The sequence below is a fragment of the Gobio gobio genome (assembly GCF_949357685.1).
Source record: "Gobio gobio genome assembly, chromosome: 16".
Lineage (NCBI taxonomy): Eukaryota > Metazoa > Chordata > Actinopteri > Cypriniformes > Gobionidae > Gobio > Gobio gobio.
In genome coordinates this window covers 6,424,635-6,441,097 of record NC_137109.1, presented here as the reverse complement: position 1 = coordinate 6,441,097, position 16,463 = coordinate 6,424,635, and the positions used below count along the sequence as shown (strand labels likewise).

The 16,463-nt window shown below is 40.3% G+C and overlaps 2 protein-coding genes across 2 annotated transcripts in view; one reads left to right on the top strand and one right to left on the bottom strand.

The window, feature by feature from the left end:
• LOC307139521 (uncharacterized protein) overlaps positions 1-5,413 on the top strand; it is a 31,668-nt gene extending 26,255 nt beyond the window's left edge. The window contains exon 12 of the mRNA XM_079838516.1: positions 4,643-5,413. Coding sequence (XP_079694642.1) covers positions 4,643-5,190 — 548 coding nt within the window. The 3' untranslated portion in view covers positions 5,191-5,413. The remainder of the gene's footprint in view (positions 1-4,642) is intronic.
• A 1,856-nt stretch (positions 5,414-7,269) lies between these two features.
• Positions 7,270-13,542, bottom strand: cnga2a (cyclic nucleotide gated channel subunit alpha 2a; the record flags this gene model as incomplete). Its single annotated transcript, XM_079838984.1, has 6 exons — positions 7,270-8,690; positions 8,818-8,924; positions 9,338-9,445; positions 9,554-9,730; positions 13,231-13,341; positions 13,436-13,542. The coding sequence occupies 6 exons, from the start codon at positions 13,540-13,542 to the stop codon at positions 7,270-7,272; spliced, it is 2,031 nt and encodes a 676-aa protein (XP_079695110.1).
• Positions 13,543-16,463: the final 2,921 nt, after the last annotated feature.

Genomic DNA, 16,463 nt, shown 5'->3' with positions numbered 1-16,463 from the left:
TTAAATACTGATAATTGCTCACTCAAACCCCTTTATCTAACCCTCTCTACTTAACCGTCTGACTCGCATAACCGTCATGTTTGTAGTTTTTTTAACACTTTTTATCCGCGTTTGTAGTTCTAATCGAATCCTCTTCCATTTTGCAATGGGTTGTGGGCAATATCAGCCGTTAGAGTGCGCATCGATCTGCACTTCAAATTATGACCGGAAATAGTAAACCATCTGGGAATCTTCGGAATACTCTTTTCAACATACCATGATTTGGGACATACCAATTATTTTTTTGAATACTATTTAGTATGGATAGTATGCGAATTGGGACGCAGCAAAACTGAGAGACCATTGTTATGATAGTGTGTTGATATGCAGTGGATTAACTGTAATACATAATGTGACCAGCAGAGGGAACTATCTAGTGAAATGACCATGGTGTGTGTGGGACATGAGGAAGGCTAAGTTTGGGGGTGATGATGTTCGTTCGTGCATTAAAGTTTGAGCACAAGCTCATTGTGAATTAAAACCAAGTCTCCTCTTTAAGACTCGAATAACACAGATAGTGTAACCCTTTTTTCAGATTTAGCTCAAAGAAAAGGAGGAAAAATATCTGAGATCACCAAACACCTATAATATCCCTTCATTGTATTATTTGGAGTCTCAGGTTCGGGTCTGACGCTAAATACACACACACAAAATAAAAGAAGTGTTTGTGATATGTCTCTGCACTTATATGCAATTCATATCTCCGTTTAGTCACTTACTGCTTGAATAAATTGCATACACACAATGAATATTATAGTATTCACTGTCACTTCTTTCTTCTTTCACTTCTTAACTGTATTGCAATATTATTGCGAATATGATGACGAAGAAAATACATTCTCAGTTGATCACACTTCACTCCTTGAACAATAAAGGTGACATTCAAGATTTAAAAAAGAAAAACTTTTTCGAGTGAGTGAATTCGGACAGCCGTTGAGTGTACAATCGGCTGTACATTGCAATAACGAGCATTACAGTAATAGAGCATTACAATAATCTAGCCTTGAGGTCATGAACGCATGAACATGTACCTGGCATCTGGTGACACTTCCGGTTGCGGTTGCGCACAATGGCTGCTGCTTCTCACCGCTATTCACTGTTCGTTGTTTTGTTTTGTTCTGTTCTGTTTTGTCTCTTGTTTTGTTAATCATCTGCTAAACACCGATGAAAGTCTGTAAATCATCTATCATCAACGGGACTATTACGCGTGGATTGTTGTTGGGGACTTAAAGTTGGATATACTGTACGTTACTTGCTTGGTACTTCAAGTTTGGATCTGGTGGAACAGTGTAAGATGCTTTGAGTTAAGCGTCTTGAGCTGCTGTGTGATTTTGTCAGTTCTGGGACATGAAAAACTCAACTTTGAAATCCTTTTGACATTCTTTGGACCACTTTTTACAAACTGCTGTACAGCGTCTCACTGCGAAAACCCTGCGAGCCCTCTGCCCATTAACGTTACCTAGGCTTTACCACTCTGTACTCACACTCGGCAAGTAAACTACCTCTTGTTAACTGAGTTGTGTCTCTTCGTGGTTTTCCTATTCTGGGCTTGGCTAACATGGAGTGCTGTGGCCTCACTTTACTTTTTCCGGCGAGCCCTCTACCGCTGTATATTGTGTATCCCATAACTTTGACGTAACCGGTTAGCAAGTTTCCACTTGTTTGGCGAGTTGCTCTGTTTGGTTGTGGATCACTTTTAGCATCAGCTGGGTTTGGCTAACGTGGTGTTGTTTAGGGTGGTCATATTGCTTTCTGTGAGTGCTGTCTTTAACTCTGCGAGGAGATGTATTTTGCTTTTCATAACTCGATGGCACTGAGATTGCTGGCCGTAGTCGTTTTTTGGACTTGCTCTGGTTCTCAATGACAGTATGGATTTTCATTATACCTCACAACAGCTGCATAACTTAAATCAACATTCTCGCCTGGAAACCTCTACTTTCGATTGGTGCACTACCCTCGGGCATTGCTCGTCGTGCTCGCTATAATATATCCATCGGTCTGCAAAACAACGATGGTTCTATGATTGCAAGTCGTCTTTGTCAATTCCTGTGATCTGGTCGCGGAGATCGAAGCGCTACCATAGCAACGTGACTCCTCATCGCGTTGGAACTCTTATACCTTTACCCAGAGATGCCGTCTACTCGTCGCGTGCTCCCCAACGACACAACTGCGCTCTTTTGAACACTCGTTCCCTGTCTGGCAAAGGTGCACTGCTGAACGACATTACAACTGAGAGAAACCTGGATTTACAATTCTTGACTGAAACCTGGCAAGCACCTGATAACTTCATTGAACTGAACGTTTTAAAACCTCCTCCTCAGGTAATATAGTTACCTGACAACCTAGACTTCGTGGTAGAGGTGGTGGTCTGGCTGTGATCTTTAAGAACAATTATAAAGTGACTAAAATTGATGCTCTTGATGTTTCCAGTTTTGAATGTCTATCAAGGCAAGGCAAGGCAAGTTTATTTGTATAGCACATTTCATACAGAGTGGCAATTCAAAGTGCTTTACACAGAAATGAAATAAAAATATTACAGTTATAATAGGAATTAAAAGAAATAAAAAATAAAGAAAATATTGAAAGATAAAAATAAAGAGTATAATTAAAAATAAAAATAAAAACAGGGTTAAATTTAAGCATATAAATTAAAATGCAAGCAGTTCGGACAAAGCACGTACAGTGGCATAGCTCATTCAGTAAATGCACAGCTGAACAGATGTGTTTTGAGTCTGGATTTGAAAGTGGCTACTGTTGGAGCACATCTGATCTGTTCAGGAAGCTGGTTCCAGCTACGGCTGGCATAATAGCTAAAAGCAGACTCTCCTTGCTTTGAGTGAACCCTTGGTATTTCTAATTGACTTGATCCTGATGATCTGAGTGATCTGTTGGGTTTGTATTTAATCAGCATATCTGCAATGTATTGAGGTCCTAGGTCATTGAGTGATTTATATACAAGTAATAGCACTTTAAAATCGATCCTAAATGTAACTGGAAGCCAGTGTAAAGATCTGAGGACTGGTGTGATATGGTCATATTTTCTGGTTCTGCTCAGGATCCTGGCAGCAGCGTTCTGTATGAGCTGCAGCTGTCTAATGGTCTTTTTGGGAAGGCCAGTGAGAAGACCATTACAATAGTCCACCCTGCTGGTGATAAAAGCATGAACGAGTTTCTCTAAGTCTTGCCTGGAAACAATCACTTAAACTTGCTGGTCCTGCTCCACTACAGACCAATATCAAACCTCCCGTTCATTGCCAAATTGCTTGAGAAGGTAGTCGTAGCACAACTGCAATCTCATCTAGAGCAAAATAATCTTTTTGAACCTCTTCAATCTGGTTTTCGTCCCTATCACAGCACAGAAACAGCACTTTTAAAAGTGCTAAACAATCTCCTTCTGGTTTCTGATTCTGGTGCACAGTGTCCTAGTTCTGCTCGATCTCAGTGCAGCCTTTGACACTATTTGTCATTCCTCGCTCCTTTCACGACTATCTGCAATAGGCATCACTGGTGCTGCTCTTCAGTGGTTGACCTCGTATCTGATAGACAGCAGTTTGTAAGGATAGGTAAAGATCGATCCAGTACCGTTACTATCACTCATGGTGTACCTCAAGGTTCTGTACTTGGTCCTCTTTTTTTTCTCATTTATGTGCTGCCATTAGGTCAGATAATCAGACGACATGGTCTTGCCTTTCATAGTTACGCTGATGATATTCAGATTTATTTCACAGTTAAACCCAACTCAGCTTATCCTCTCGCTTCTGTTAACTCCTGCCTTCAGGAACTTAAAACCTGGATGACTGATAACTTCTTACAGCTAAATACTGATAAAACAGAAATCCTGTTGATTGGCCCTAAATCACAAAATTTGCCATGTGATGACGTTTTTATTGATATTGATGGTGTCCAGATTACACCTTCAAAAACTGTGCGAAATCTGGGAGTATTGCTTGACTCCACGTTATCTTTCGACTACAGAGTCCTCGCAGGAACGAACGATGAAGAAACTTTTCCTTCCTCATCACGAAAAGCCCAATGATGACGCAGTCCAACCGTAGTGAAGTCCCAATGGTGCAATCTCTCCCAGTGAATGCAACCGACCACAGTTCAACAGTCTTATCTCGTCGAACACACACTAATGCAAACGACACAGTTCAAGCATTTAATTAGACAAGAAATCACAAGGATGGATAAAGTTAAAGGGATAGTTCACCCAAAAATGAAAGTTATTCCATGATTTACTCACTCTCAAGTCATCCTAGGTGTATATGACATTCTTCTTTCAGACGAATACTGGCTCTTCCAAGCTTTATAATGGCTGTGACTGTTGGGTCATTTTTAAAATCCATAAAAGTGCATCTGTCCATCATATAACTGCTCCGCACGGTAAAAAATGCTTGCACTACGCCTGACGAGTGTAACTGGTGTGCTATGTCGTCAGATGTAGTGTAAGTATTTTGAACTGTGAGAGGCACTATACTTTTCCATAAGTTGAATACGGAAGGCAATCTGGTGGAAGCTAGATAGTTTACTTTATAACGTTTTTAAAAAAGTTTACATTTCTGATCATATTTCATCCTGTAATCTGATGTTCTTCTCTTTGCAGCTCCATTGACTCTTGATCCAAACACAGCATATCAACGTCTCACACTCTCATCTGATCTGGCCAGTGTGTCGTACACTCTTGTAGATAAAACACTTCCTGATAATCCAGAGAGGATTGACGAGTTTTCATGTGTCCTGGGATCTGAGGGCTTTAACTCAGGAACACACTGCTGGGATGTGGAGGTTGGGGACAATAAACTCTGGATTCTTGGAATAACCACAGCATCAAACCAAAGGAAGGGACTGGTTTTCTTCAAGTCTAATGTCTGGTGTGTGTGGTACAATAACCGCAAATACAGCTCACAATCCCCAGATCAACCCCTCTCTGTCTTTCCTGTTAAAGTGAAGCTTCAGTGTGTGAGAGTTCAGCTGGACTATGACAGAGGAACAGTGTCATTCTCTGATCCTGTAACTAACACACATTTACTCACATTCAGGACGTCCTTCACAGAGACTGTGTCTCCATTCTTATATAGTCACTGCACAACTCCTCTGAGGATCTTACCAGTTAAACTGATCATTACAGCAGAAAATCACAGTTACATCTGATTCTGCTTCTATAGAGAAATTCAGTTTTGCAATTTATGCTTCAATAATAACACTGTAATCAAAACGTCTCATTCGTCAGTCACACTTAAATTTAAAATGTATCCAATAAATTGAGCTCTGGAATCATCATTGATTATTATTTTCCTGTTTATCACTGTAAAGCTGCTCTGAAGCAATCTGTATATAAAGCGCTGTATAAATAAAGGTGATTCTACTTAGTCTCAATGAAAAGGAAATAGTGACAGATCTTTTCTTATGTGTTGTGTTCAAGTGTAACAGATTATCATAAAAGAAAAATTGTGGGGCAAAAAATGATTATGTACACGATGAATCGTTCACAATAAGATCTATGCTTTTACAAGACTGTGAATTTCATTTAAATTTTCACTTTAATGTTTTTATTTTTATATGTATTATTGATCACAATAATCTTTTAATTTCAATAGCTAATTAATATGTGAGAAAATATATCAATACCAGAAGGTAAACTGTGCTCATTAAACCATTTGATATCACCATCAGTAAAATATTTGTGAAATAGTTTTGAATCCCAGCAGTCACAGCACTGGACTCTGAAAACAGCAAATAAAGAGCCAATGGAAGCGTCCCACACTTGGTTAGTCAGTAATAAAACTAGTTATGATTTGTGCAGTTGCTCCTGGTTATGATGATAAGCTTCTCATATCAAGAGTCAACTGTAGGATTTTCTCCACAATAACAAGCCCTGAGTCAAGAGAAAATTGTGTGTGTGTTTGTGTGTCCCCCTGCTGGACAGGCTCATGTACTGCAGGAGATGATGCTGTAACTCAGTATTTCCCAAACCTGTTCCTGGAGACACACCAACATTTGTGAACTCTTCCTAATCAAACTCACTGATGCAACTCATCAGCTCTTTTGAAAACGTGTGCCATTGTTCAGGAAGAAAAGTAACCTGCATGCATTTTAGCCCATGACGCTTTGTTTATTTCATAATTTAGTTTAATGATAGTGCTGATGATTTACCTCAGATACATGCGAGAGTGAGCCTGCAGTGTCTCCTCAAAAGACTCCCTTTGCAAGCAGCAGAAAGCCGCCTTCATGCGACACACATACAGTGAACCCAAGTCTTGTTTACTCTGTTGTGCATAATGGCACCAAATTAATAAAAAAAAACACAATATATTGACCCACGTTCTGTTTTCTATCATGCGGGAACAATCACACTCAAACTCAGACCGTGGCAAATGTGCCCAGTGTGAAAGGCCCTGGGTTAAGGACCCATTTGTGAGTCAGAAGTTGTTCTCTATAGTTCTTTGAAGAAGGGGAATTGAAGGTTGAGTGACAGTAATGTCATTTAATTAAAAATGTTTTTTATTAAAGCGAGAAATATATTGCTGGACTCACCTACTTGCCCGTCTTCACACAAAGTCGTTTCACAGAGGGTTAGTAACTTAACCTACAGGAATCATTAAAGTGAAAACATTTGAAGACACTTTCTATTTAATCATCAATACAAGGCCTATTACAACTGAACGGCACCAACAGAAACTCAAAACACAATAATGAATTATTTTAGTCAAACTGATTCAAACCAGTGGCGTGTGTGAAAATGAATCATTAAAAGAAGCTGATTAAATGACTCATTTGCGAATCGGAGACTGTGTTTGTTTTTTCATGCCCCTGATCAGTAGGGGACGTACACGCCACTGTTTGTAACTCAGTAATGGCAATGGCCAAAACATTTTCCTTTCGTAGTTTTTCTAGAAGTCTAATAGGTCTGGAGTCCTCGCCTCATGTGAGTATACACAAGTTGAATGGTATTTGTCCAAAGTGCTGTTCAGTTTTTATTTTAAATAGCAAAACATCACACAAAAAGCAAACAAAGTTCACCTTTAAGCAGGATGGCCAAACACTTCAGGAAATTATGTAATTTTATGTTAAACGGAGGTTTGTTCCATGACATTAATACATTTAAATAAGATGCTTCCACATGTATACTAACTGTTTTGACTGCTATAATTGTTGTAAAGTGTTCATATATTATTGCTATTGAGTGGTCATCAAGACTAGTGTACAGGGTTCTTTCTTAAAAGCAGGTGCTTAGAGTTGGATGTTGACCTCACTGTGTGTACCATCACCATCAATGGTGCTTTCATTTCCATCCGAGAGGAATCCACTGCCAGAGTGATGTGTCCTACACTCCAGTGCTGTAAGTCTCTGCTTCAGACGCTGTTGAGTAGCTGTGTACTCAGCCAGTAACCGAGCAAACCGAGTCTGTAGTATTTCAAGAGAAGCTTCCAACTTCTCCACTTTCTCCTCAACCCGCTCTTCTCCCATTCCACCGGCATCCAACTCCTCCAGCAGACCCTCTTTCCGAAGAATCTGTCTTCCCCTCTCTTCCAGAACCTTCTTAGCATCCGGATACTCCATTACAGCCTCCATCAGGTCATCCTTTGACAAACAAAAGAGGTCAGAGTAGCCAATGCTACGGATGTTAGCTGTGCGACGGTTGCCCATTTTGCTCCCTTTGATGTTGAGGATGCTAATCTCGCCAAAGCAGCTGCCCCCCGTCAAGTGTGCATACTGGGTCACCCCATCATCAGCCACAACAGCAAGGCGACCCTCTTTTATGATGTACATCTCTTTTCCTATGTCTCCCTTTCGGCAGATATAGTCTCCAGGGCTGAAGACCTGTGGCCGCAGCTTGAGCACCAGTTCCACCAAAAGCCCCGCCTCACAGTCCTGGAAGATACGGACCTTCTTCAACGTTTCTAAGTGCACATTGATAGCAATCTCAGCCCGCAGTTTGTTGGGTAGATTCTTTAGGACATCCTGCTCATCAATTGCTTTCTTGTTGGTCCACAAGTAGTCGAACCATTTGATGACTCTAGCTTCTAGCTCTTTGCTGACCTTTCTGAACTGCATGTAGTGTTTGATGGCGTCGATGTGAGCTTGAAACTCGGTCCGTGTGGCATTCATGTTTGATATCATGGCTCCTACATTACCAACAATGGTGGCGAAAATGAGAACGCCAACAAGGAAATCAAAAACAACAAAAAGATACTCCTCATCCCGCACCGGAGCCGGCATTTCCCCAATGGTCGTCAACGTGAGGGTTGACCAGTAGAGGCAGTAGACGTATCCTCGTGTGAGTGTCCCAAACTCAGGGTCAGAAATGTTTGGGTAGACCCACTGGTCGGATCCAAAGCCCAGAGACTTGGAGATGGCAAAGTAGATGCAGGCGTTCCAGTGAATGATGACTAGGATATAGAGCACCAAGATGCAAATGCGGAAAATGTTAGGGTAATTTGTGCGGGTCTCTGTGCGGTCAAAGAACTCGAACAGGCGTGAGAACCGCATCAGTCGATTGAAACGCAGCTCTGGTACATGTATGCCAATGACGATGTAGGCTAGATCCGTGGGCAGTATGGATAGCAGGTCTAGCTTGAACTGCAAAGTATGAAAGTAGCTTTCTCTTAACTTGGTAAGGTCCTTCACCAGAAGACCCTGCTCAAGGAAACCTATAGTGAAGATATACATTGTAAACTCTTAATGATTACTCACACTTAATTTTTGCACCAAAGCATCTATCTAATCAATAGTGCGAAGCATCACAACAACTCTTCCAAAAACATGATAGACTTTGACCTGTTCTCAGTCTCGCACAGGTGTCCAGTATGTATATAACATCAGAGAGATAATCCAAAACCAGCCACAGAATGAAGTTCCTGGTTTGAAGCTCATCAAAGCAGGCCCTGTGTTTGGGATATGAATAATAAAACACCATGACCAGTCACTAACCCTTTCACATATGGCACAATAACACTTATTTACATGAATCATCATCAAAATGAGAGCCTAGATCACACACTCTTGCTCATGAGGTCTAATTATATCGCTTGGATTTAATGGAAGAACAGCTGCTACAAATACCTTCCTCACAGGACGCACTTGCATTGTTCAGCATGCAAATTTAATAGGTTTATTCTTTCTTCCACTTACAGTATTCAGATTAATTTACTGTATAATTTGCTGACAAGTTCATCATTGGAATCAATGGATTTATTTCAGGATCTTAGCTCAGAAATGCTTTTGATGTTCGGTATATCAGCTTTAAACTCCCCCCCAAAAAAGATTAGTAAATAAATGGACATTTCTTGTCTCTTACCTAGCCACAACAAAGCACCAGTTGTACAATACAGCTGTGGCAATAACAAACAGCCAGCGGTAGTACAGGTCATCAGCGGGTGCCAGTATGAAAACATCAGACTTTTTCCTGATAACCAAAGGCATTTTATAATTTGATGTGGTTGCATGTGTTTTAAAAAAAGGCAATGGAGATTTCACACAGTTGTAAGATAATGGGGTGAGAGGACAAACTCACTTGCTTTTGGCGCTGTTGTTCCCATCATGAGCATCAGATCTACTGATGCTTATCCGACTGGGAGCAACTTGAAGTTCAGGTCCTCTGAAGCGCTCTAAGAAAGAATCTGGCCTTTCCTCCTCTTCCTGAAGGCTCTTATGGGCCCAGTCTCTAAGAGTGACCACCATACTCACCAACCTTGGAAACAAATGGAACAAATGAATCAATGTGGAAATATCCATTGTGAAAAATTGACCTAAAATTCAAGAGTTCACCTTACATCCAAGTTTAAATAGATATAAACAAAATAGCCTTCTAGATGTTCCGTAACTTCAGATATGGAGAACTTTGAAAGGTACTGCAGCTTCCCAAAGGATCTCAACAAGAGTGCCCTGTCATTTGGTCCTATGACACTGATCCAATTTTAATTTGAAAACTCCTGAACTCCTCAAAATCCTGAAATTAAACTATATAATGAAAAAAACTATTTAATATTGAGAAAATTCTGGTTCTCTGAGCAGTCTCATTCTCACTTGATCACTATTAACTTAATCTAATCTTTTTTGATTTGGTGAATATGACAGCTGTGCAGATTTAGAGTTCACTCTTTTTTTAGGTTTGTGACATATTCATCTATGTTCTTTCTATAGTTCACAATATTTCCAAAATGCTTTGGTAAGTCAATATGAATTGAATTAAGTCATATTAAAAGCATAGTTCAACCCATACGTCATTCGCCTGTGCGTCTTTAGTCGTATCCGTAAATAGAGAAAAGTGGCTCCGGATACTTTGATGCATGTATGGTGTGGGAGTGGCATAGGTTAGTTGTCAGAGGGAACAAGAAAGGTTGACATGTAGCTGCTAAATGGCCAGTTCCCTATCTGTCAGTCTCTTTGATGTATATATATATTTATGCATTTGGCAGACGCTTTTATCCAAAGCGACTTACAGTGCCCTTATTACAGGGACACTCCCCCTGGAGCAACATGGAGTAAAGTGCCTTGCTCAAGGACACACTGGTGGTGACTGTTGGGATCAAACCAGCAACCTTCTGCGTATCAGTTCCATGATGTTGTGTTGAGACTAACACTAGCCGCATTTGGGAACCCTAAACACCTTTGACATTTCAGAAAAGGTGAGAATTGCCGTGACGAAGAACTATCACCTCAGGCAAGAGCCCCCTCTACTAGGTGGCTATATCCCTTGAAGTGGCACCTTTTTGCTACATTCAGGAGGGCCTAGAGAAGTGGTTATGTGCTTCCACCCTTAAGGTTTACGTGGCTGCAATAGCAGCAAATCATGACACTGTTAGCAGTAGGTCTTTGGGAAAGCACAATCTGATTGTTAGGTTCCTGAGAGGGGTGCAGAGGTTAAATCTTCCAAGACCACACATCATCACCTCTTGGGACCTCGCTCTAGTCTTACAGGCCCTGCAGACGATCCGTTTGAGCCCTTGGAGTCAGTTGAGCCCAGTTCTCTCTCCATGAAGAAAACCCTCAAGAGGGTGGGGGACCTACAAGCCCTCTCTGTTAGCAAAAACGTGCCTAGAATTCACCCTGGCCCAGCTATATGCCCAAAGTTCCTACTACCCCCTTTAGGGATCAAGAGGTGAAGGTCCCTCGCCCTGTCCCTGTTGTGTCCAGTATGCACCTTGCGTATATACCTGGACTGTTTAGGGGATCTGAATAGCTCTTTGTCTGCTTTGGGGGACAGCAGAAGCGGAAGACCGTCTCCAAACAGAGAATGACCCACTGGATTGTGGATGCCATTTTGTTTACTTACCAAAGCCAAGGCGTACCATGCCCTCACTCCACCAGGGGCATCGCAGCCTCCTCGGCTTTGGCAAATGGCGCTTTGTGGCAGACATCTGTAGAGTGGGCTACACCTAACACCTTCGCAAGATTCTATAATCTCCGGGTAGAGTGCTTTTCTACCTCCAGGCACTCATCTGTAGATTAATTCGGCGGAGGAATTTGCTACTAGACCAATTACTTGTGGTACCTCCCTTTCAGGTAAGCCCTAGTACTTGAGTCCTAGTGCTCCATGTCGAAGAACCCTGTGTCTTCCCTTGGATGGAGCCTCACTCCGTCATTAGTCACTGTGGCCGAAAGTCTCTCCTTCATCAGGTAGAGCCCACCACAAAGGCTTTTTCCCAGCACTTTTTTGTAGCACGTCCCAGTAGTTAAGTCCAAAGGATATATCTCCACATGTTAACCTCCCCTTTGGGCAGGATGTGGTCTCTGTAGAGAAGGAGAACATTCCCCCAACTTCCTCGACAATCAGGTGTGCTCAGCTAAAAAAAAATATATTCAAGGATATGGCTGAAGCGACCTATTCCCATGGTGAGGACAAGTCCCCTGAATAGAGAGGCTTATGTTACTTACTCAGGGCATTAAGAGGGTTATGACTGGAGTGCACTTGCTACCATCAAAACTTGTAACAGAGTTTTATGAGTTGTAGTTGTTAGTATAGAAAACCCCAGTGTCAGTCTCGACTCAATGTTGAAGTGTCTGATAGATAGGAAATGTCTTGGTTACTATTGTAACCTCCTTTCCGTGATGGAGGGAACAAGACTTTGTGTCCCTCTTGCCACAACTTGAAACTGCCTGCTGAAATTGCCAGGACATTATCTCGGCTCCTCAGCTTAAACCTGAATGAGTGGAGCCTCCTTTTATACCTGTATGTCGGGGGGAGTGGCTAGCATGCAAAATCTACTTGCCAATTCTCTTTGGCCTTTTCTGAAATGTCAGAGGTGTTCGGACCTCCCAAGTGTGACCCCTTGTGTCAGTCTCGAGACAACGTCTCATTCTCTCCATTGGGGAATGGAGGTTACAATAAAACATTTTAAACAAACAGTGAACAGAGGAGAGTCTGCTGGCAAAAAGAGAACGCAACAGACCTTGAAATAAAACCAGAATCAACATTGGCTTGATTGACTGAGGAGATAGTGTTTTTATTACTCAACAGGTGAGTAAGGTATTTTATTGAACAGAAAAATTGCCATATGTAGCTCTCTAACAGATTATCTAAAGTGAAGGCTCATTTCATTATGGTCACAGCAAGCAATAGCCATTTCACCGTCTCGGTTAACTATAGACCCAAAATAACTTGTGAGATGTATGATATTCCATCATGTAAGCAAAGTCAACAGTGATTACAAGGTGTTTGGTTTCCTTTCTTTGACATGTTCATGTTCTAGATGACTAGTCAATTCTTGGGCTGTGGTTAGATTGCTATTACATTTGCACTGACAGCCCAAATGTTGCCTTGTTTTAGCCTAGAAGTCAGGGCTGTGTTTGGATGGGTATTAGATGTCTTTTAAATGCAAAAAAACACAAAAAAAAACCCTGCTAGGGTTTTTGTAGTGCTGTGCTACAATGGATTATTAATGGATAAACCTACAGCTAGTCAGCTTGAGATCCTTTTCATCCAAACTGGTTGAATCTCTTAAGCCTAGTAGTTTTATGAGCAGTAGGATCATCTCTCTTTATCTTTAGTTATGAGAAAGAACCATATTCATCCAAACAGTCATACAGAGCTGAAGCACAACCAAAACAATGTTCTTCCGCACAATGCATGACGTTTTGTCTTTTAACCGCTAGAGGGCCATAGTGTACCTTTTAACCAATTTCAAATTGCAAAGCAGTCCATACTTGAATAAACCCAAATGAACTGAAGAAACTGTCTGTGACGCTCACCTCGACAGCGCCCCTCTTCCACGGAAGGAGTTCTGTGAGTTCAGTCCACGTGGTTCGAGGGTGGCCACTCGCTGTAATTCAGATGAAGTGTCATCACATATGGACTGACCACTGCATTGGCAAAAGAGTCAAACAGGGATTTATACAGACTGACAGACCTTATATGACTATTAGACTACTGATGTTGAGTTTTAAGACATCTCACCGGCTGAGAGTGCTATCGGCACGCTCTGACTCATCTTCAACAGAAGTCTTCACAGACAGTCTGTGGGCTGATAAATCCATGCTCTCCACCAACACCTGTCCGGTCATGCTGTAAAAGAGTTTTGTAGAACTGATTCTTTACCTAATTAGACACTTTAATAAATATATTTCAGCTCAAAAGCATACTCTGTATATTTGCACATTGATAACACAAACTATAATTTGTACAATGCAATGCAAAAATACTAAAAAGAAGAAATTGTCATATTACTGAAGACAACAAGTTACAACCCCAAATCAGAAAAAGTTGGGACAGTATGGAAAACGCAAATAAATAAAAAAAAGAAGTGATTTCTAAATTTACTTTGACTTGTATTTCATTGCAGACAAAATTAACAAAATATTTCATGTTTTGTCTGGTCAAGTTCATGTAATTTGTAAATATGCATCCTTTCCTGTCATTCAGACCTGCAACACATTTAAAAAAAAGTTGGGACAGGAGCAATTTAGGGCTAGTAATGAGGTAAAATGGTTAAATAATGATGTGATTTGAAACAGGTGATGTCAACAGGTGATTGTAATTATGATTTGGTACAAAAGCAGCATCCAAGAAAGGTCTAATCCTTTAGGAGCAAAGATGGGCCGAGGATCACCAGTTTGCCAACAAATACGTGAGAAAATTATTGAAATGTTTAAAAACAATGTTCCTCAAAGAAAGATAGGAAGAGATTTGGATATTTCACATTCAACAGTGCATAACATAATTAAAAGATTCAAGAAATCTGGAGGAATTTCAGAGCGTAAAGGTCAAGGGCGCAAGCCTAAGCTGAACAACCGTGATCTCCGATCCCTCAGGCGGCACTGCATCAAGAATCGTCATTCATCTATAAGCGATATCACCACATGGGCTCAGGACTACTTTGGCAAACCTTTGTCAAGTACCACAATACGTAGTTACATCCACAAATGCCAGTTAAAACTGTACTGTGCCAAAAGGAAGCCCTATGTTAACAGTGTCCAGAAGCGCCGTCGACTTCTTTGGGCTCAGAGGCATCTGGGATGGACCATCACACAGTGGAAACGTGTACTGTGGTCAGAAAAGGATCATCCAGACTGTTACCAGCAACAAGTCCAAAAGCCAGGGTCTGTCATGGTATGTGGTTGTGTCAGTGCCCTTGGCAAAGGTAACTTGCACTTCTGTGAAGGACCATTAATGCTGAAAAGTACATAGAGATTTTGGAGCATAATATGCTGCCTTCAAGAAGACATCTTTTCCAGGGACGTCCATGCATATTTCAACAAGACAATGCAAAACCACATTCTGCACACATTACAAAGTCCTGGCTCCGGAGGAAGAGGGTACGGGTCCTTGACTGGCCTGCCTGCAGTCCCGACCTGTCTCCAATAGAGAATGTGTGGCGCATTTTGAAGTGCAAAATGCGACAACGAAGACCCCGTACTGTTGCCCACCTTAAGACTTGTTTGTAGGAAGAATGGGACAAAATTAGACCTGAAACACTTCATCACTTGGTGTCTTCAGTCCCTAAACGTCTTTTAAGTGTTGTGAAAAGGAATGGCAACATTACAAAGTGGTAAATGCTTTACTGTCCCAACTTTTTTTGAAATGTGTTGCAGGTCTGAATGACAGGAAAGGATGCATATTTACAAATGACATGAAGTTGACCAGACAAAACATGAAATATTTTGTGTTCATATTGTCTGCAATGAAATACAAGTCAAAGTAAATTTAGAAATCACTTCTTCTTTTTTTTTGTCCCAACTTTTTTTGATTTGGGGTTGTAGAAATAACTCAAATAATTTTGTGGGGTGCAGGTGCACCTATATGAGTTTATGATTACTTATGCTTGCAGTTTAACACATTACTCATACCATAACACTAAATAAGTGTGTCTTTATAGAAAGGTTATACTACTATATGATCTTAAAAATATATAAAAAAATTAATTTAATTTTGTTTTGTTTTTTAATTTAATTTAAAAATGGACAGCAATATATTTAATAATATCTGGCAACTTGGCAAATAGTTAATATTATTGGGATATATGAAAGTTAAATTAACATTTAAACATCTATAAGCATTTCAAAAGGTTTTCTGATGACAGGACATGATTGTGTAAATTGTAGATTTTTACTTACTAACCCTTGTCACCATCCTGCTTATCATAAATTAGGTATTATTCGAAAGCTTACGAACTCAAAATTCATCTTGTGAAAACCGTTTTGAAATCGGACGTTGCTTTACCATGGAAACGGAACTCTAAATTCTTCTGGCGGGCTCCTCCCCTAGTGGGCGGCATCAGGTTTCATATTGCAACATTAATTTTAACTACTTTATAATCAAAATCTTCTTCAAAATCTTGACAAAACACACATCGTCGGAAAGGTCTGAGTCTCAAGGTTCCATATTTGGTGACTGTTTTGTAATGGAAGTGATATTTGGAAATGTAATTTCTTACAGGAAATCACTTTTTTTTTTTTTTATCAATGGCATGTGGACGACACCCGGTGACTATTTTTGGTACAGCGCCTAAACAAAATCTCATGGGAACTTGAATTTTTGTGATATCAACTTCAAATTTGGAACACAACTTGATTAGACATATGGCTTTGATTTTATCTTAATTTTAAACTTAAACAAAATTTTTAAATATATATTTTATATAAAATAAAAATTATTTAGGACAGTATTTTTATTTTACAGTAAATTTAAAATGCCATAACTTTTTCATACTTTCATTTGCTTTCAGTTCAGCAATAATCTGCCGAGTATCTTCTTTAAAACAAAACCAAACTTAGGTCTATTTTCGAAAGCATTCTTGAATTACAGCCATTTAAGTTTGGATAGTGTATTTTCATGTCTATTGTCAAGTATACATGTCCAACTCTGTTTACTGCTAAAGGTGTAAATGATGCATATGGTCTTCAAAGGTCAAGAAGGACAACTATGCCGGACTAAAATCCAATGCAATCATGGGGAGGCTCTTTTGGAACTGAATTTGGTTTATCCA